The 23,123-nt window shown below is 35.8% G+C and overlaps 2 protein-coding genes across 3 annotated transcripts; one reads left to right on the forward strand and one right to left on the reverse strand.

The window, feature by feature from the left end:
• Window positions 1–942: 942 nt before the first annotated feature.
• Window positions 943–11,950, forward strand: LOC126829925 (uncharacterized). Of its 2 annotated transcripts, none has more exons than XM_050560100.2 (11): window positions 943–1,665; window positions 2,994–3,317; window positions 3,910–3,999; window positions 4,568–4,672; window positions 7,014–7,106; window positions 7,500–7,544; window positions 8,282–8,344; window positions 9,153–9,541; window positions 9,694–9,821; window positions 10,402–10,585; window positions 11,202–11,950. In XM_050560100.2, coding segments are annotated over exons 7-11 (948 nt in total). In that variant the 5' UTR covers window positions 943–1,665; window positions 2,994–3,317; window positions 3,910–3,999; window positions 4,568–4,672; window positions 7,014–7,106; window positions 7,500–7,544; window positions 8,282–8,342; the 3' UTR covers window positions 11,447–11,950. The 2 variants fall into 2 exon arrangements, with proteins under 2 accessions (XP_050416057.1, XP_050416058.1); XM_050560101.2 differs by having other exon boundaries at window positions 2,994–3,312.
• A 61-nt stretch (window positions 11,951–12,011) lies between these two features.
• Window positions 12,012–16,403, reverse strand: LOC126829919 (uncharacterized). The gene is made up of 4 exons (XM_050560095.2): window positions 15,197–16,403; window positions 14,353–14,601; window positions 13,455–13,725; window positions 12,012–13,099 (listed from the first exon to the last, which is right to left on the reverse strand). Exons 1-4 carry the CDS (start codon window positions 15,919–15,921, stop codon window positions 12,905–12,907), a joined length of 1,440 nt encoding a protein of 479 aa, XP_050416052.2. The 5' UTR covers window positions 15,922–16,403; the 3' UTR covers window positions 12,012–12,904.
• Between the last annotated feature and the right edge of the window lie 6,720 nt (window positions 16,404–23,123).

The raw sequence follows: 23,123 nt of genomic DNA on the forward strand, positions 1-23,123 counted from the left end.
TTATTTTAAATGGGCTGTAAACATGAAATGAGTGTAAACGCCCTACTTTTCTGCATGTGGAATAGTTTGATTTAACGTCCGCCTCGACCGAAGCGGACGTTAAATCAAACTATATCCCAGACAATTACACGTTAACGCAATGCTTCCCATAGCCAATTAAAACCACAGAGTTACTATTATAAATATCTCTGAATTATAGTATGCTGTTCACCTCTATACTATGCAATGACATTATTAATGAACAGTCCCAAGACGGATGAAAGATACTTCAAAATATCAAAATACAAATCAGTGTTGAAACCAGTTTGTGTCGGCATACCTTTTATCTTTGCATCGTTTACTGTAAAACAAAGTAGTTCAGTTTTACGGTCGGGTGCTAATATATAAACGGCCTTCTCTTATATCGAATTCATTCCAACTGTCAATGGTTCTTGTACACTGGACCGATGATCTTTCTCGACCAGCATCGGGAGTGAACACGGATCCCCCAAGTTGCCGAACTAACGTCTTATTCACTGAACCACCGCGGCTCTCCCAGTTTAATGGATATAAATGGTATACTGTATATAGTTTTAAAATACAGATGTGACGTCATCCTTCGGTGTTGGCCTACCATTATTTCAATTCATGTGCCAAGCGTGTATTATTTATACTAGTTGAACTATTGGACTCGCGTGACATATTTCATTGAAATGCATGTGCTGAATAGTGTCTGTATTTTAAGTTGTTTAATGGTCTCGTGCAAGACATTGCCTAGATATCAATATATTGATTAATGTCTCGCACTAGACCATTAAACTACACATATTTAATTCGTGTCATGTGATATATGAACAGGTTAGTCTGACATACGTGATATAACTGTTCTATATTTAGACTATACTATATCTATTGGTGTCAGGGTGTATGAGATATGGTGACATATATTCAACAAGCTGTTGTGTATGGCGGTATATTAGTGCCAAAATTCTAACATGCTATCGTCTAACTTCTAACGTGCTATCGTCTAACTTCTAACGTCTATTCGTGTAACTTCTTATCTAAGACAATGTATATTCTAATTTCTTCATTTGTTCCTCGTAAATGGGGCCTTCTAATCTTGCAATTTTTATTCTATTTCATGTTATTTCTATTATTGTAAGGACAAATTTTCATTTCAACAACGCTTAACATGTTTAGAATGAACATTGAACAAATTAAGAATTTGATACGTCCACCTAGCAACCGTCATTATGACATCGTTTGGTGTCGCCACTGTATGCGCAGCTATCCACGCAATTACTGCTCACGGCCGGAAGTTTATACTGTTTTACGACAACAATTACGAATAACGGCATTGGCACAACCGGCTAAAAGATGTCAGATTCAATTGCCAAATCGAAAGCTCTGAATCTTTTAAAGCAGGCCGCACAGGCACTTACCGAAGTATCAGAATCCCAACAAACAGATAATATTAAGAATAATAAACCCGAAATACATGTACCAACCTCACATGCTCCACCCATGGCATCAGAAATCAAGAAGCTTTTTTCCCCGTACAGTAGTTACAGCAGGCCTGGCACTAGGCCTAGTACTAAGAAACATTTCCCTGCCACTGTCACTTCAGTCAGTGGGCCTGTGAGTTTTTGGACGCACAGGTTCTCTGTAATAATTGACAAAGACCAGGTAGGTACTGACGCTTAGGCCTAGTTAAAGCGATAATTTCAATTTTCATATTTTCAAAGAACCGGAAATTCAAAACATAGATATAAATAATTATTTCTATGTCTTTTGCTCAATAATAAATAGGCGGTCAACTCACTATTATACGACCATAGTCATTATTCTCCACACTTTAAAATCATTGACACAGGAAATAATAACACAATTACCTCCCTTGTTTTTACATTCCCCGAATGGTATAGCTATCTTCAAACGTTTGAATTTAAAGTTGAAAATGATATATTTGCCAATTTCTCAACTGGCAATAGTGAATTATTGGATAAATAGGATTATTCTTTAACTAGGTAGGACTGTTTATAGGTACAATCTTTAAGGCTTTACTTTAATACATTTTAAAAATATAACTTAAAAATATGAAATTGCAACTTTGAGGTGCGAAATTTATATGTATTAATACTTGGTAGCATTTTACAATATTTTACATTTTACTTTGTTTTACGTTTAACACTAAAAGTAACGTTAACAACAGTATACAGAGTCTTCGACATCATGATATACACACAAATTATTGGTATGGTCCATTCTCGTCAATAGTGATGGTATCTTAGTACTGTGAAAATATGAGCCCTTGAATCACATAAACATAAGACAGTCAGTCACAGTGAATAATTTTAGAGAATGAGTTGTTGGTTGTATATGGCTAGCGATTGTGAGAACAGAGGAGGAAGACTTGGAGATACTGCAGACTGTGTGATGTAGCATGATTTACCCATATCCACCATTAAATTTCAACTCATAACTTATATATCGATATTTGAAATTGCATACACACCACGTTCTTTATTCCAAACCTGATCTACCATTATTTTGACTAATATCACAATAATCTATATCAATATTTGATAATATTCATTTCCTAAAGTTGAATTTTTATTTTCATTAAAAATCATAAAATTTTTAAGTTAAAATTCCCTCCTCAAAATGCGATCTCTAAGCAAGTATGGAATTTGTAACTAAGGGACATAACCCATGTATTGCTTCAAATCACTTGCTTAGAAATCACATTTTGAGAAACGTTTTTTTTAACAAAAACAATTGCCAATTTCAATTTAAAATACCAATTTTGACACAAAAACAGTGAATATATTAATTATCAAATATAGATATAAATTATTATTACCGTATATGAGTTGGAATAATGGTGGATCATGTAAATCGGGCTACTGAACTCTGAGATTAGACAGTGGAAAAAGAAGCAAGCAAAGGATAATCCTTTTACTGATTAGATTCCTGTTTAGTAATTTAATTGAATTTTGACTTTTTTTTTTCAGAATTTTGTACCTACTAGAGAACAAAAGAAAGAATCATTTGAAAATGGACTGGGTGAGAAAAAAGTAACATTTGAAAAAAATGACAACCCTCTGTACTTTAAAGAAAAATTGGAAAGTGTATTTCCGGCACTCAAGTCCTGCGGTGGATATGAACTTCTGCGAACAGACTTTGGCAGCAGATCGTCTTTGGAACTAATGATTCAGCCATCTACGGGCTTCCACACAAACTATTTAGCAAATGAGAGCTGTTTGGGCCAAGCAATGTGCTATGCAAGGCCAATCCAAAGGAATTTGGCCTTTGCCAGTGTATCTGTAGAAGGTGATGTAAGTTTTTTCTTTCATATTAAATTTAGTACATAATTCCTACATTGTACTATATATTGACCCTATCAATTGCATCCCCTGTTTTGGATTTTGCATTATGGTTTGCCCCATTTCTACAAATTAATAAGATCTTAATCATTTTTTTTTTTTTAATGTACTGACATTGATATATTTTATAACAGACAATCATGATGTAAGGTGTTTTGGGTTCGCAAATGAACCCATAAAAGTTTGAATTTAGTGGAGAGTAGGTAGGCAGATATGCAAATTTTCCCTCACAATATTATGTTTGATTTTATGTATTTGATACAGAAAAGTAGGACGTTAAAACCAATTTCATTTATCGTTTTCAGGATTTTAGCTGCCTCTCTTCTTGTTGTATTTCGTTATGATTGACGTCTGTATCTCTGCTGCTTTGGGAATATGGGCTGCAGTTGCAATGGATGCTTAAGGACAGACTTGGGAACATTCACTTGATTGCAATGTTTTGTGTGTACTGATGTGTCTTATGTATTGGTTTGTCTTCTTGGACTTTATTCAGCTATGTGTGGTGTTGTTCTTCTGTACTTTAAATTACCCATTGTAATTCTAGGACTTGTCTCAGGGACCAACTGAAGTATGTGTAATATGCAATGATGAAATACCCTTAAAGAATTTGAGGAGGCATGTAGAGGATTGTGATGTAAGTATTTAACATTCAATTTTAATTAAGTTGACATTTTCGCCTGTTGTGTTGTTCTTCAGGGATTATTTTAAACAATGACTCTTGTTATGATTACAGTGAAACTTACCTTACTACAAATTTACCTACATCAATACCATAACTAAGCTTGTTCCCTAGTGTGATAACGAAGACAAGTTGTCTTATTATTAATTTTTTTTTCAGTATATTGAGTGTATGCGCAATACTCTTTCCCGGGAGGGAAAGGTGCCTCTATCCCTAAGCCACATGTGCTCGCACCAGGAATCAAAACCATGATTGCAAGCCACTACCAGCTGGAGCTCAATGCGAGACACACTAGGCCATCCCAACCCCCAAATCAGTAATATGTGTCATCTTTTTATTTTGAGATTTAATGCGCAGGCATCAGCCTCACTATTGGCATGTTACATTTTATAATAGAGCAACTAGTATTATAATGACCAATTCATCTTTAATCTTGCAAGACCTTTCATTTTTCTTTACTTTATGTATTTTACTTGCGTTCTTATATTTAATGTAAGTTGAAATGTCTTTCATTTACTTTCAGAAAAATTGTAACAATGATGATAATGACCTAGATATTTTACCAGAGATCAATTTTAAGCCAATGAAGAAGTCGCAACAACCAATATGCAAGTATACTTGTGTACCGGTATGTATTTCACTTATAAACTATTTATGACACTTGTAAAAAAAAAGATTGTTTTCATACTAAAATGCAAAAGGATATCTTTGATTGGTGCATTATTATTTAAACAATCTGGGCCGGTTCAGAAAAATAGGATGTTAATCCCCATTTCAATTCACCGTTATCCCAATCTAAATCCAGGGAAATGTTTGATGCAACTAATAAGGGTGTTAATTTAATTTATTTTTCATGACTAGAGAATTGCAATGAATTTAAACAGACTTAATACTTTGGTAAATTTTGATCAACTTTCATAAAATCTACCCAGTTGTATATTTTACTAAAATGGTTGTCACAGTTGAGGTTTATGATATAAGCTTCAAATTGCTGTACAAAAATAACTCTTCATGTCTGATTATGGTGGAAGTGTTTACTGAACTTGTTATTTCAGGCAGTGAAATGTACAGAAAATTTAGATGAAACTCCGGCAAAGTAATTTGAATGTGTTATTAATAGTCTGGTATAGGGTGCCCCACCATCAAAAAATATCTCCAAACATATTGATAATAATGCCAAAATATTCATATATTAATTTGAAAGATGTATATATTTACACTACCATACTGCTGATTATCTCTGTTGTGTAATCACTTGAGAGCTCATCATTTGAGGGTAAACAGCAGTTATTAGAGCAAATTTTCGCTGCGTGGGGCACCTTATCTATGTTTTATTTTACGCATTGTTGAGATTCACTATTCCCATTCATACTGGCACTTGTTATGTTTAATATCACGATATGTTCACATTTTATTGTCCCCCGCCTTTCGAATAAAGTTGGGACTATTAAAATGGGTTCGTCCGTCTGTCTGTCTGTCCTTCACACTTTTTGGGACACAATAACTCTCTTCCTAATTGAGCTAGAATGTTCAAACTTGGTGTATGTGTTTATTAGGTCAATGCCTTGATGGATTTCGAAGATGAGCATTTTCCGCTTAGGGTAAGCAGAGATAAGCAATTTGATTGGTTGATGCTTTGGGACAAGATAACTTTAGTTCTAATTAAGTGAGAGTGATGAAACTTAGTGTATAGTTTCGTTACAGTAATACCTTGACTAAATTCGATAATGAGCATTTTCTGCTCAGGGTAAGCAGAGCGATACGCAATTTGATTGGTTGAGACTTTGGAACACAATAAATCTCCTTCTAATTGAGTTGGGGGTTGGGATGGCCTAGTGGTCTAAAGTGCCACGCTTTGACCTCTAGCTGGCCGTCACCTCTGGCTTGCGGCTGTGGTTTCGAGCCCTGGTGTGAGCGTATGTGGCATGGAGATAGGGGCGCCTTCTTAACCTCGTGGGTTTCCTCCAGGCACTCCGGTTTCCTCCCACTGCTAAAGATTCCTACGCGCAAGCGGATTGTTGAAATAAAATTAAACCATATGTTAGTCCTGAAATGACCTAGTTGTGTTGAGTGGATGTTAAACCCCATTTCTCTCTCTCGCTCTCTAATTGAGTTAAAATGTTCAAACTTGGTGTATATGCTTATTAGGTCAATGCCTTGATGGAGTTCGAAGATGAGCATTTTCCGCTTAGGGTAAGCAGAGATAAGCAATTTGATTGGTTGATGCTTTGGGACACGATAACTTTAGTTCTAATTAAGTGAGAGTGATGAAACTTGGTGTATAGTTTCATTACAGTAATGCCTTGACTTGGCTTGTTTATTCTTAATATTGTTTTTAATGACATTAACTAGAAGATAGTTGAGAAAAAGTACAAAGAATAACTCTTCTTCCAATTGAGGTAGAATTAATGTTCATACTTGGTGTGGATGTCCTTACTAAGTTTGATGATGTGAATTTTAGCCTAAGGAACATAATAACTCGGTTTTAAGATGTTGATCAGTTAAATGCCTTGACAGAGTTTGATGATAATAATTTTCCGCAAGGACTGAGCAGAGATATGCAATTGGGTTGGTTGATGCTCTGGGACATGATTACTTTGATTCTAACTGAGAGAGTGATGAAACTTGGTGTATAGTTTCCCTAAATCAAAACCAAGACAAGTCTGGGTCATCTTTTCATTTGGGAATAAAACAGCCATAGTGTTAGATTGTTGAGAAAGAGTAATGAAACTTATGTATTTTCTTTTGTGAATATTTTCTGCTCTGGTTTAACAGAGTGATAACTAATTTGATTGCTCGATACTTTATTACGAGACGAATGTGAAACTTATTAATGTTTATTTTGGGATTAAGATGGGAAGATCAGCCTCTCTATTGGTTTGTTTTATTTTCAGATGTTCGTTTTGTATATTATATGTTGGTATTTATAAGTTATATCTTTATTGGATTATGATTTAAATATTTTTCAGAATCAACTATGTTCAGTGTCCGCTGTGTCAAGACAGTTTTAATAAAGATGTCATAGAAATTCATTCTTCAACCTGCAATGGTCTGAGTGAAAGGTATATCTGACCTCAATCTGTTGAACATTTGCATTAATAGTATGTTATGATGCCTTGTATTTAACTGTGAAATTGAACTGAGAAGATCTATGGGTCTGTACCGAAAACTTTATTCTTATTTGTATTGTTTATTTTTGCATTTTCTTTTCTGAGAAACTTGTGTTTTCTCTATGTTTTCCCCATCGCAAACCCCTAAGCGTAAGCAAATTACTGAAATATTATTATACCACAGGTAAGCCGGATAAGCCTAGAAATTACCAGGTTTTTCTTGAGTAGACTTTAAACCTTCTGTCTCCTCTCCAACAAAGTCATATAAATCAAAGTATTAAATTGAAGCCTTGAATGAAAGTTTTGCAAGTAAGAGTTGAAATAAATTTTCTATTTTTTTTTTAGTGCTGGGGAGAATGACAAACAATCAGAAGTTGTGACTGCCTTAAGGTAAATGACTGGAAAATTTTAGTGTAACATATTTAAAGATGCAATATTTAAGTGCTAAATCTGTATGCATTATTTAAGTGCCAAATCTGTCTATTGCAGATGTTTTGTCTGGCTTCAAATTAACTATAAATTATTATTTAGACATTTATTCACATGACTTCATAGATTGTTGTAGCATTGGCACTTGATTATCAAGACGATTTAGGCTAAATCTTGTCAAACTTCATACATTCGTAACTTCATTTGGCTGTGCTAATGAAGATGGTTATACTACATACAGTGTGTGCTATGAGGGAAATTTAGCCTGAGCAGGCACTATGGCCTTTTCTTATATTGAATTCCAACTGTCAGTGGATCTTTTACATGCACACTGAGATATACAGGTGATGTCAGATTTTTGTCCCATCCCAAAAACTAGACAGTTGCCTCTGACAAGCCCTCCATCTTGCACAATTGACAAGGGGAAACCATGCTGGGAAATCCCAATGAACTTTCTCAGGCAATGCAGGGATCGAACAAGTTAAGAATAAAGTAATTATGATTAAATTTTTTAAACTATTAACGTTGAAACGTCCGGGTCTTCAGCTAAATCTTACATAAAGTAACAGAAAAGCGATAAAACTGTTAGTTTAGCTTGATACAGAAAAAAATGGAGGACAAATTTGAAACATTGATAGCATATTGCTATATATTCAAGCTGGGTCACACTAATTTCTAAATTATTTTTGTATTTGTAGTATAAGAAGCGAAGATGAAAATGTACATCGTGAACGGTGCCTAAAAGAAACACTATTGGAAATGTAGGTATTAAAATAGAAATACTTTAATCCCATAGTTTATTCTTGAGGTTTTATATGCAAGAATTTCAAGAAAGTAGGTCTTATTGATTGCCTGCTGTTTAAATTATTAATTATTGTATAGCCTTTTTCACATGGTTGTAATATTTTGGTCAAACTTGCATTGATTGAAATTTCCCATTACTGTATTCATACCAAATGCTTATCTTTGTCTTTCATTCAAATTTCATTCCGGTAATATTCAGTGTGTATTTTGATATGGGTTGTGTATCTCAATGAAATGAAGAAGCCTGTAGATTTTCAACACTTATCGATAATTGTCGATCCCTGAAATTTATATTAGTTGTCTATCATCGTAGGAGGAAATAATATAACTTTCAGTGTTGTTTGCCTTTGCTACAAAATATTGTTAGATCCTAAAATGCTTGAAAACAATTTTTTTGCTTTTGAGCTCTCATTTAATTATGATCTGCTCTTTTTATCCTGCACCAGACGAAGATAGGGATGGATATTGAAAAGGGCACCTCTGTCCCGATTTTGTTTCCGGAGCATATATATATAAATTGTTCCAGATATTTTTTTAAACTGTGTGTGTACACACTTCAACCTATTATAGTAGTTGTGCCTTTTCCTACTTAGGAATTTTTTTGGATTTATATTTTTTTGTTTCCATGGAATGTTGATGACCTAAGTCATCTTGTTGAAATTTTTTATGCGTTGTTTAACCCATATCTGTTTGGACGACTAGGGCAGTGGTGGGTGTATTTTTGTTGCCAACAGTCATTGTTTGAAACTTTTGTTTACCTCACAGGTGTGATATAAAAAGTCCGGATCTCATTATAAGTACATATAGCAAGAAATTTATTAGAGGGAAGAAAATGGATGTACTTGAAGAAGATTATGACAGCAAGGAGAATACAGCTTTTGAAATATTCATATCACGTGATGATATTTTTAATGACATGTTATCAGAGTTTTCCAGAAATGTAGATATATCCTATTTGCTAGACGTCACTTTCATTGGTGAAGAGGCATCTGACATGGGAGGACCCAGACGAGAATTTCTTACATTAGCTCTGCAAGCCATTAAAGAAAGATTGATAAAAGATGGCTATTTAGTATCTGAGAAGGATATTGGACATGAAGCATACTTGACATTGCTTCACAAAAAGGCTTTTGAAATTGCTGGAATTGTTGTTGGTAGGTATATAAGCAAAATTATGACTTAAAAATATATTATGGTTAGATCATTTTATTCTCATAGCATTAATTGGCCTTTAGTTTTTAGTAACTTCCATAACTTTGCATATTCGCTAAAAACTTAAAATTGGACTTTCCATCTTTACTTTCAGGATTGTCTTTATTAGAAGGTGGACCAGTGCCTTATTTGTTAAATGATCCAAGGGGAGTTCTTCTGACCCCAGACACACAAGAAATGAAACAATTTAGTATTGGATTGAAAAGAATTGGCATTTTGCAGGTATTAAAGTTTAATGTGTTATAACAGTGTTTAAATTATAATTATTACAAAATTGACATAGCGCAAAGATGTATTCAAGGGCACTTTACAGTGCAACAAAATAATAGTTGTTATAAGCCTTTAAAAATAAGAAAGTTTAAATGTCTCTGGATTGCGATCAATTCACATTGTGTACATATGTGTACAGCACTACCCTGTGTTACACTATTCCAGTGTGACACTGTCAAGTGTTTCATGGCAGCCAACAGGAACTAATCAAGGAAGACTGAACCCCGTCCACCAGGATGGCAGGGCACTCTTACTAGATTGGTCACTTTGCAAACACAGTTTACTAATATGGATACTGCTTGCCCCAATTTCTCAAAAGGCTATGACTAAATCCTCCTACATGATGGTTGATGTTGCTGACCTAGTTTATTTCCATGAGACCTAATTTACCCAAAATATCATCCGCAATCCAGATAGACCACCCATTTTAAGCAATTACAAGGTTAACAAATAACCTAAATACACCTAGCAGAATAGTGTATTTTTATATCTGATAACCAGATAAAATATGTATTACCAATATATATTTCAGTTGTGCCAAATTAAGAAAGATCTAATGTCTTTGTTCGACATGAATAATGGGAAAACTTTGCTGCTGACCTACCCAACATTAGTTAAGTTGTTAAAAGTAAAATTTTCTGAGGAAGGTTCGAATGGGTATATCCAAGAAAAGAGTATGTACAGATTCTTCCTCGACTACATGAAGGAGGTGGCAGGTATATTTATTTCTTGTATTTTAAATAGTTGTTTCAAATCTGAATGGATACTAGTATGGACCCCTTGTCAGTGATCAGATCATTGGGAGGAAACCCCAGAACCCTGAGAAAACCCCAAGAGGTTGGACAGGCGACCCAACAACAGGTAATTGGAACCACACCAGTCGTCGCAAAGACAGATCTTATTATACAATGTGCATGCGCTAACCATTCAGCCATCCAACCCCCAGGCTGAAAAGGAAAAGAGTGACTAGTCCCTCAAATGATACAATGAACCCTGGTTCTGTCATATCTAAATATTAAGGCCACCTCCAGATTTTGTCTAGGGCTAGGGCTTGTCCTGTTTACATCTTGTGACCATGATGAAATATGGAGGTAGCCATGATATTTAGATCTAACCCCAAAGTCCTGCTTACAAATTGACAGCACAATTTAAACATCTGGGGGCAACATTTCCCACATTGCTCATCTAACCATGGAAAGAACATATGCAATGTGTTGGACCTTTTATTACCCAGGCATTGATTGAACAATAAACCTTAGTTCATTTCTTTGCACAGTAAGACTGTTTGAATGAATAGATCGTGTTACTTTCAAGAATATTTTTCTTTTTCAGCACACAGACGAGGAAGTATACAACTATCAGACATACTTAAATTTATTACAGGTATAGATCAAGTACCAATTCTGGGCTTTACAAACACTCCGACAATTGAATTTACCGCCAGTGATACTCTATTGCCAACAAGCAGTACATGCACGTGTACTCTTAATCTATCTAGGAAGTGCGATGTTACAAAAGACATAGTGTTTAATATGTTTGATTATGCATTTGCTAATAGTTATTTTGGTCTAGTTTAATCAGTGTACTGGAAAACAAAATGACTGTCTGATTTTGTGTACATTTGGTTTATTTTAAGTTTTACTATTTTAAATTCTTCCCATAATTTGGCTTATTATTGAATTTGAAAAGTACCAATGTTTTGATTTTTTGTGCCTATATGTCGCATATTGTTATCACCCTGTTTTTATGGTCATGAGTAACGAAGCCTTTTAATTTTCACAAGTATCTAATACAAGTAAATTTTTTGGAAAATTACTTCATGGGTTTGTTACTCTTGATCAGTTTTTAATGTTTGTAAATCATCCATGGGAATATTTTTCGTTACTTGCCAACCTGCACATATCTTTATTAATTTTTGTACATTTGTCTTGTGGTGTTTGTCATTCATTTCATCAATCTATTGAAATTCATTTAATCAATCTATTGAAATTGATTTAATCAATCTATTGAAATTCTCATATTATTCTTTAGAAACATTTCTGAGTGTCCTGACAGCATGAAAATAAATGGTTTTTAGTCAATTTTACTGTTATTGCAAATATTAAATTTTGCTACTTTAAAAATAAAATATGTAACAAAAAGTTTGTTTTAAAGTTTTTAATTGTGCTTTAAACATACACTATGCAAGAGCTAAATCTGATTATTGCAAGTCTTTATTTAGGTTTCAGATGTCATACATGTAGAAATTATAAATTAGATCTTTATTTACACAAGCACAAAATCATCTCTGTAGACCCACGATTGGCTTGGATTCGTTGTCTACTTTAATTTTTAAATGGCGTGGTGGGCAGGGTTTAACCGTTGACATCATACTCCCGGGTCGAGGCTAAATGATAGAGTGTATGAGGCCGCTGTTTAGCGAGGCCTCAACAAATGACATCTAAACTATTTAAAGTGCAATAAACTAAACACAGATAATGACAAATAATACAATTCCTGGAGACCATGTGATGACTAATACAGACGAACAGGTCTTCTATCTTAATGATATCAATAAAAAAAAAATTATTTCCCCAACAGGCACGACGCCCCTGGTGTCTACCTATAGATTTATCATAATTGTATTATAATATTATGTCCTATATTCACTTGATTTAACGCATGCCCAAATTACAGGTAAGAATGGAAATTTACTGTCTCATTCATTTTATCCAATAGTTATAAAAATCCAAAAAGGTAAAACACAAATTCGGATATGATGACACTGACAAAAGACAACAAGATTATGTAGGTGGAGTTAACACATGTCAATCAAATGATCGGCCATGCTAAAAATCGGTGAAGATGGAATTCAATCCCATTTCTAGTCAAACATGACACTGGTAGTAACTATGTTCAGAATAGAGTAATTTGACTGAAATTTTCAATATATTCTTTCATCATCTATTTTTGAACTGTTATAGCAAGAATAGTTAACTCCTTATAAAAAATCTCCCATAATGTATCTTTAAGTACATAAACATACATATTATGTTCTACACATTATTGGCAATTAAAATATCTCTGCATCTGATGAAAATGTCTATACCATGCGATTCGGATTCAGCTAACGGGTTTACCATCATCAACTGTTCAGTTGGAAATTCTGTTGAAGGAACCTCCACTGGATCAAAAGTATGGCCTGACATTGAAACACCTTCTTGACTCCTCCCATAATCTTGCAATTCATTCTGTTGAAAAATAAAGTTTGTCTTATACTTCCCAATCTTCAAAGGAACTATCATCAGCATGAGTAATTATAATTTGTATGCTCTAGTTACGACTCTACATTTTAAATTAGCAATAGATGGAAATAAGCCCAAATATACTGTAATGAGGATCCTTCATATCTTTGAGAAATAAAGGGAAGGGAGGAACAAAAGGTTGCGAAATGCTAAATATTGATGTCGTTCGTCCTCTCATGACCCCTATGATTCTCATCAAAATTAACAAAAATCAGGTTGTTGGGTGGCAACATTATATGCCCATACTGAGATGTGGGTGTAAAAAAAAATAACAGATGTTTAAGGTAGCAATAAGGTGTACCTCTTGTAAATCTATAGTTGAGTGGATAATCTGCCCTGCAATAAACAGTTGAAGAGGAGATTTATTATGTTCTGTCCTCAATGGTCTTCTCTTGAAAGCTTCACAAAATTGGTCAAGACTACGTTGAATTCTGGGTAAAAATACATAGTGCAAGACTTGAAGATGAAGTTCGTCTGTAGGTACAAGAATGTTGTTGGTTTCCATATAGCAGAATAGATTGTAAAATACATTAACACAACCACACCACAGATCCCTCCAAAATCTCTCAATTCTACAATAAAAACAATTCGCATTATTTTTCTGGGGATCAACGAATCACAATCTCTGTTTCAATGAAATAATACACTTGTATATTCAGACATTGAGACCAAGAGTCAATCTGGTTCTCTTCCTCCCCTGGTTCATATTAAAAACCAGATATACACATATAGAGAGAAACTATTTCCCCATCTAAGTCGGTTCCCTCAACTGCAGGAAAATATCCACTGTCTAGCAACACCTGAATCAAACATCAACACACATGTGAATTCAAACTGGACAGGGATATGCTACCCATAGTAAACACACTGCATCCTTTTTTTGTAAAAACTTTCGTTTACAAAATTCTTCAAGTCACTCTCTTAATTAATGAAAATTGTTAAAGACATACACTATTACTGATATGTGAAGAGACAGTGGGGTAATATACTACCACATTTCAAGTTGGTGTATAAAAATAGGTCCCAGCTCAGACCTCAGTTTCAAATACCATTGAATGAAACATGGGTCATGCATGAAGTAGCTGAAATTTGTGAATCCTTTATAGAGACGGTAATTTAAAACTACAGGCTTTGGACAAATGTTGTAGGCTGTGTTCTCCCATTTCAAATAATACATGTTTTTAGAAAATATACCATACCTCTGATTATGAACACTCCTTCCTGTTATATGACTACCTCTTCCACATCCTTGAGCTCTCAGCATATACTCTGCAATACCAATATTTTCCCCACCTTTATCCGATCTCACCCTTTTGGGAACTCCATATTCATGGACAGCATGTTTAAAACAATCAAGGACGGTTTGAGACCTATTGTTATTATTAACTTTAAGATACACCGGAAGCCTAGAATATCCATCAATACCGCCATGAATAACAAAGCGCCAACTGAAACATAGAGCAAAACATATCTAACTTGTACTGTGAACATGTATGAATTTGCAATTAAAAATATTAAAATGCCTTTAAAATATAGACTTTCTGGACTACAAATAATTGTCTAATATCATTTTATATAATTATTAAGAAATCTGATTAATCAATCTTGTACATAGTAATGTGGTGGGGGAGCCACAGTGGCTAAGTGAGTAAAATCTTTGGCTTGCTAACCTGGAAATGAAATGAAGTAGGGTTTAACGTCCTACTCTTCTGCACCTAACCTAGGCTAATGGAAGACGGGCATATGCCATACAATGTGCTATGAGGGAAATTTTCCGGCTTCGGCCTACTCTTATATCGAATTCCAACTCCCAAGGGATCTTTTACGTGCACGCCCTTTTGTTAACAGGACCTCAGTTTTTTGTCCCATCCAAACGACTAGGCAGCTGTCCTTATCAAGCCCTCTGTTCTGCATCACTGACAAGCAGAAACCATTGCTAACCTGGAAGTCCCCGAGTTCAATCCCTGCATCAATGGCTGAGAAAGCTCATCTGGATTTTTCTGGACCTGTTCCAACATTAACTTCTAGTATTAATATACCTACCTGATCAATTTGTGATATCCATCTACATGCCACAAATAGTTTGGCCCAGGTACAGAATAAATTCTTCTTTGAATTGGACTTGAAGTCAGTTTTCGGAATACCACTCCATCTAGGTCAACTCTGCGAGAACTGTCACGCACTTTACTGACTGGAACTCTTAACCCAGAGGCTCTTAAATGGCTGCAGATGCTGCGATACCCAATATTTGGATATTGATGTAAAACTTTAATTACTTGTGTGTCAATTTCCTCATCTGTTATATCACTGTATAAGTTTCTAACAGATAAATCATATTCTGACATCCTTCTAAAAATAGTTCTCTTGCTCAATGAAAGTAAGTGCGCTATTTGTGGGACTGAAAAGTTGTTATCCAAAAGGTATTCCAATGTCTCTACTGGAATGCAAAATTTTGGTCTACCTCGTTGGCCAGTACTTGTCCCCACAATAGGGTGTCGTGTCTGTGTTACTACTTGATCCGTATTTAATCGATCCAGCTGATCCACTGCGCCACATAAAAAGTGCAAACACTGTAAAATTGCATGTGGCATCTCCTCGTCAAGATCATTGGAATTCGATGGACTGTTTATAACATCAGCAAATGTACCCATCAATATTTCCAAATTGTTCATAATGTCTGCTAACGAGTTATAGCTGTTACTTTCAAGTATATAAATAATACGTTGAAGTCGGCCACTTAAAAAGTTAATACATTCTTGGTGTTCCATCTTGAAGTTGATATCTTGTCATTTGTACATGCATGGACCGTATATCTATACGGACAATGCAAAAAGATGTTTACTTTTCTCTCACGAACTGCCGTAAAACGGTCTTAACTTCCGGCCGTGAGCAGTAATTGCGTGGATAGTTGCGCATACAGTGGCGACACCAAACGACGTCATAATGACGGTTGCTAGGTAGACGTATCAAATTCTAAATTTGTTCAATGTTCATTCTAAATTTGTTCAATGGTCATTCTAAACATGTTAAGCGTTGTCGAAATGAAAATTTGTCCTTACAATAATAGAAATAACATGAAATAGAATAAAAATTGCAAGATTAGAAGGCCCCATTTACGAGGAACAAATGAAGAAATTAGAATATACATTGTCTTAGATAAGAAGTTACACGAATAGACGTTAGAAGTTAGACGATAGCACGTTAGAAGTTAGACGATAGCATGTTAGAATTTTGGCACTAATATACCGCCATAGTTGTGTGTCGTGTTAATCTTTGTTCCCTTCAGCGTGTGTTATACCAAGGAATTATTCTGGTAACTGGTTATACCGAACACATACCGAGTCTGTATACAAGGAATAGAAAACAGTTTAAAAAGCTCGATGTGGTATATGTTTAGACATTATAAATAACCGTTGGTGGGGCAGTGAGTAACTCAATGGCTCGCTATTCTGGAGGTCCCGTGTTCGATTCATTGGGACTTTCCGGGGTGATTCCTGCTGTGAGGGGTGCAGGATGGAGGGCCTGACAAGGACAAAGTAGTGTACAGATAAACTACACAGACATTGCATGATATAACAACAAATATCAAGTCACGCGAATGGACCCGGCGGCTATCCGTAAGCGTCCACTGTGTTGTACAGTACCGGCTTTGTGATGAGATATACTTCACTCAAAATGAAGAAAAATAAAACCAAGAATGATTTACGAGTGTAGTTTGTACACGGTGAACAGTCCATATGCTGATTACACTATTTTGCCTGATTACACTATTTTGCCTATACCGTTCTTTTAGGACTTCGAATTTTGTCTAATTGTTTGGATTGTTCGTACATGGTTTTATTTTATAATAGAAATAATGTCACCGGTCTTAAAGTGGTGGTCGTCCCCTCCTAGTTCTATGGTCTTATGAACGGTGATAGTCTGTCAGTTGATGGCGTCAGGGGTTAGAAGGTCAACAAATTTAACAAAAAAAAAAAAACACAAATAAAGAAAACACAAAAACCCAACCCCGTCCCCACAAAAACCCAACCTCGTCCCTACAAAGACCAACCTCTTCCCCTCAAAAACCAACCCCGTCCCCACAAAAACCCGACTTCGTCCTCACAAACACCAACATCCCTCAATAACCAACCCCGTCCCCACAAAAACCCAACTCCATCCTCACAAAAACCAACACCGTCCCCACAAAAACCCAACCCCGTCCCCACAAAAAATGTACAAAATTAACGATGAATATTTCAGTCTACAAAAACTGAGCTATTATAGCAAAGAGATTGTTTATCAACAAGGACAGCTGTCTATTCGTTCGGATGGGACGAAAAACCGAGGTCCCGTGTACACATTGGCGTGCACGTAAAGGATCACTTGACAGTTGGAATTCGATATAAGAGTAGGCCGTAGTGCCGCTGTCCGGGCACATTTCCCTCATAGCACACTGTATGGCGTATGCCCGTCTTCATTATCCCAGTTCGGAGCAGAACTGTAGGACGTTAAACCCCATTTCAATTCATTTCATTCATTTCCAATTGGCCAGCAACAGCACATACACACTAGGATGGAGAACTCGAGATAATCTGGTGGTTTCTGCACGGAGATCATTGTGCTTTGAGGCTGAGTTACCTGTAAGAACAAACAAACAAAAATATAAGAATATTGTTACAAGTTTCGTAAATTATCTTTCTGTGTTTACTTGAATAATTAAATAGTAACAGTATATATCCATGCAATCTGATTGGTCAAAATTCTGACGTCATATCCGACGTTTGACTATATCAATATTCAAACCGTTTTAAGTTTTATAAAGGAAGATTGTTTTTAAATTGTTGTTATTTCTTTTTTGTGCAAAAAGATTTAATGTTGAACTACTTATTACCTAGATGGGGGTTTGGATGGCCGAATGGTTAGCACGTGCGCGCTGCATCATAAGGTCAGTCATCGAGTCAACTGGCGTGGTTTCGATTTCCCGGTTGTGTGTGGCAAGGAGTAGGTTTCCTCCGGGTTTCCACTGGGTTCCCCGGTTTCCACGCACTGCTAAAGACCCCTACGCGCAAGCGAATTATTGAAAAAGAATTGAACTATATGTTAGTCCCGAAATGACCTACTTTGCGTCGAGTGAACGTTAAACCCATCTCTCTCTCCCTCTCTCTCTATCTGTCTGTCTGTCTGTCTCTCGCCCTCTCTATTAGGTAGACACTTGAGGTCAGGAGTCCAACGAAAATGTTTTCTATATTCTAATCGATCTGAGTACACGGCCTACGGAGCCCTTTCGTGGTTGACACCGGCAGAGAACCCTAGGTTTGCCGGTTATTGAGTCGGCGCTTTAATCACCGAACTCTTGTGGCCGCTCGTCTATTTAAATATATAGGACCACACTACACACAAACAAAACCCATAAGACAATGACCGTAGACAAACTCCACACAGACATTAAGGAAGCCAAATTGTCGTGTAAAATCATACATAAACGTCGTTTTACTTTGAATAAGTTAGAGACACCACACAATATTTTACATGTATACATTTTATCTCGAATTACCTTTAATCAAGAAAAGTTGAAATGAGTGTTGTCTAGAGAGAAAATTTAAAACCAATTAAATTGAGGTAGATGAAATGACTACAGTCTAGAGATAAATTAAAAACATCACATTGAAAGTAGATGAAATGACTAGTCTAATGATAAATCAAAAACCAACAAATTGAAAGTAGATGAAATGACTACAATCTAGAAATAAATTAAAAACATTAAAATGAAAGTAGATGAAATGAATTTAGGTGACATGACTAAACATTAGCGATAAATAAAAAAACAAATAAAATGAAATCATACTTACAATAACATTGCCACCACCGGTTGAGTATTGCGCTTGAGAATATCCTTGCTGAGGGGGATATCCTTGTTGTAGAGCATATTGCGGGGGATATCCTTGGGCCGGGGGTAATCCTTGTTGCGGAGAGTTTTGCTGCGGAGGTACTGTTTCCTGTTTATTCTCTGAAAGATGCATTAGAAGAAAGAGCCTTTTAAAAAGAAAGTTGCATCTTTTCAATATTTTGACCAGGACACACAACTCTTTACTTGTAAAGATATTTTGACATAAGAAGCTAACGGTACTATTTTATTTTAGTTTCCAATAGTAACGCAGTGTTGTGAGATGTGATGCACGCAGTACCGGATTACTTGCGTCCGGTTTTCTTGGCCTTTTGCAGTAAATGACGGTCAAAAACCACCCGTAATGGTTGCGTCATCTGACATAAGAAGCTAATGGTACTATTTTATTTTAGTTTCCAATAGTAACGCAGTGTTGTGAGATGTAATGCACGCAGTACCGGAGTACTTGCGTCCGGTTTTCTTGGCCTTTTGCAGTAAATGACGGTCAAAAACCACCCGTGATGGTTGCGTCATCTGATGTACACGTTGCGTATGTCCCAATCTGATTAAAAAACAGATCTATATTTCGTTTCGTGTTTTTTTTAATACTTTTGATGGCCTCTACAACATGAAGATCTGATTGGTTATAGTGGGAAGTCGCGTCAGGGGTCATACGAGCGGCCTTTGGCTCTATGACGTCAGACATTTGACTAACCAATTAGCGCCGATGTTTCTAGTGGGATACCAACAGCTCCGTGCACCATACGTCAAGAACTCACGCAACAGGATGTTCCATTGGCTAATCCCTCACACCAACCAGAACGCCGGTAATATAACAACTCTACAAGATCCTAGTGTAGTAAAGAAAAGTAAAACGAAGTGTTGAACTATAAAAAAATCGAAACGAAATTTAATGAATTATAAGGAATACAGCACGACTCGGGTCAATTCTTTCGACTTCAACTTATTCACACCCCGACAACAGGACAGAATACATTTTTTGGATTGTAATAAATCTTTCAAACTATTCTTGTGATAAAGATGTTCTAAAGCTCAATTAACGGAATTTAATTAACCCACTAGGTTATGACAGTGTTTGTATTTTCGATGATTATACCAAGTTACTTTTATCTATTTATTTTCCTTGTCAGTAGTGCTGGACAGGCGGTCTGGTATCTATTTATTTCCTTTGTCAGTAGTGCTGGACAGAGGGCCTGGTATTTATTTATTTTCCCTGTCAGTAGTGCTGGACAGAGGGCCTGGTAAAAACGGCTTCTTGTCGTTCGGATGGTACCAAAAAACAAAACTCGAGGTCACATTATCTTTCACGTTGAACTTCGACGACATACTGCTGCCCAGGGTCTGGTAATCAACAGCGTATCTAGTCTTTCGGATGATACGAAAAGAAAATTTCGTGCCCGTTTGCGACTACTGACAAGGATGATAAGCATGACTTTGGCCTCAATGAGTTGAATCCTCCAGTGCCCTTGCATAGTGGAACACGCCACTACCCCTTGAACAACCATCGTCTTCATGTTGTGGTGTTGTCGGATCATTTCTGTAGCTTTCATTCACACCCCGGCATTAGGACAGAATACAGTTTTTGGGACTGTGATAAATTTCAAGCTCAATTAGCGGAATGTAATCAACTCACTAGATTATGATATTTTTGTATTTTTGATGATTATGCCAAATTACTTTTATTTATTTATATCCCTTGTCAGTGGTGCTGGGCAGAGGGCCTGGTAAAGAAACCAGGTAACTTGTACACATTATCTTTCACGTTGAAATTTGACGACGACGAAGAACCGACATACTGATGACCGGGTGTGTAAGCGCCTTCACTGGACCGGTATATTTAGAACGTTTGGGCGTTAAAACAACATTTCGTTTCATTTCATTGTGAGACTATACTACGGTCCTTTAACTTACAAATGAAATAAAATGGGGTTAAATTAAATAATTTATATATATATATATAAGGCTTTATTTAACGCCCGTTTCTACCGAACTGATATCGCAGACAATTGCATTGCTATATATCGAATTCCAACTGCCAAGGGTTCTTTACGGGTATGCCAATGTGTACACTGCACCGATAAACTTTCTCGGTCAACATAGTAATCGAGCACCTCGCCTCCCAGTTAACGAGCAAAAGCCTACTCACTAAACCATCGCGGCTCTCCCGGTTTAATGTATACAACTGCTATACTGTATATAGTTTTATTTAACGCGTGTCATGTGATGTATAAACAGGTTAGTCTGACACGTGACATAGTTAACATTGTTGACTGTTCTATATTTAGACCATACTGTATCTACTTGGAACATGGTGTATGGGATATGATAACATATTTACAATAAGCTGTTGTGTGTAGAGTTCATATATCAGCGTGTCTTTTACCAAGGAATTATTCTAGTGACTGGTTATAACGAACCCACACCGAGTCTCTATACAGGAAATAAAAAACAGTTAAAGATATGGTTTATATGCTTAGACAAGATGTGCGGAGTAATACATCAAAGTATATAATGTGAGAAGGTCACTATATTGTGAGATGGCCAACTGTTTATGACAACAATAGACGTGTATAAGTTTGACGATGTGAATTAGCTAGTATAAGTTGTGAAGATCGCTGAACTATAGATGAGGGCGTGTGTTATGATTGTCGATTTAAAAAGACCTTCTGAGTTGTTGTTACATTATAAAGATGTACCCAGTGGTCTGTCATACATGTGATAACATGGCTGAACAGATAAGGGCAATAACAAGTGGTTGATTGAACGACTAAATGTGTGTTATTAAAAAGGTCTAATTCGTTGTTATTGCATTAAAAAGGTTTACCTTGTGATCTGTCATACGTGTGATAAGCGATATAACTAGTAGTTGTTTGGACAACTGAATGTGTGTTATTTTGTCAATTTACTTCGCTGTTATTACATTTACAAACAAAACTAGTTTCTGTCGTATACATATTACAGAATGGCTGAACAAACAGATAAGGAAGTGTGTAGCATTTGCTTAAATGACTTTCATCAACCTAAAACTATCGAGTGTCAACATTCGTTCTGTTTCACCTGTTTAGAAGATTATGTACAAAGAACTGCCATTAATGACCACTTTATGTGTCCTCTATGCCGTTTCGAAATGCCCATCCCTAAGGATGGCGTAGGGGCGTTTAAACCAAGCCATTCCACAATTAATAACCTCCAATGTGATGTTTGTACAAATGCTGTATCTGTTTTTATGTGCAAAGATTGTCCAAAATATTTGTGCGAATCTTGTAAAACAATGCATGATGCATTCTGTAAAGATCATATTGTTATTAAATGTGATGAACCATTATCAAACAACGGAGCATTAGGGGCAGATAAATCGCCTGTGACTAGCCCACGTGACTTCTGTTCTAATCATCACGAAAAGAGAGTGGAATATTTCTGTAATAATTGTTCAATGGCTGTCTGCTCTAACTGTTTTGTTGTCGATCATAATGGACATGGATATTTGGATTTACAGGATGAAAATGTGAAAGACGAAATCAGAGGAGAACTGAAAACATTAAATCAGGAAATAAAAACTCACATTGATAAACTTGAAAAATTTAGTGAAAGTTTAAACATGAAGTACTGTGAGGTGAATGATTCTGTGAAGACGGCTTGCGACAAGGTAGATGAACAGGTCAATATTATCTGTAGTGAGGTGAGAAAAATTGGTGATCAGCTCAAAGATAAAATGAAGAACGAAGATGCCAATGGTGATGTTAATATTCAATTAAAAAAACTCATGGACGATATTCAAAAACTAACAAAAGATTTAAAAGCCAGTGTTAAATATTCAGTGAATGTTTTAGACGATTCATCCATTGTTCAAGTTTTACAAAGATTACCCCGAGTTCGACAGGAGAAAGATGAAAGTCTCTGTAGAACATTATATATACCTTATGTAAGATATTCAAAATTTCAAGTGGCAGAGATAGATCAAACATTGTTAACTAATCAACTTGGCAAAATTGTAAGTTGTAATCAGAATATGGTTGAAGATATATTTAACGTAAGGAATGTGCCTGAGTATCCTAATATACATTATGGTAAACTACTAGTAGT

This window comes from Patella vulgata, chromosome 8, assembly GCF_932274485.2.
Source record: "Patella vulgata chromosome 8, xgPatVulg1.2, whole genome shotgun sequence".
Lineage (NCBI taxonomy): Eukaryota > Metazoa > Mollusca > Gastropoda > Patellidae > Patella > Patella vulgata.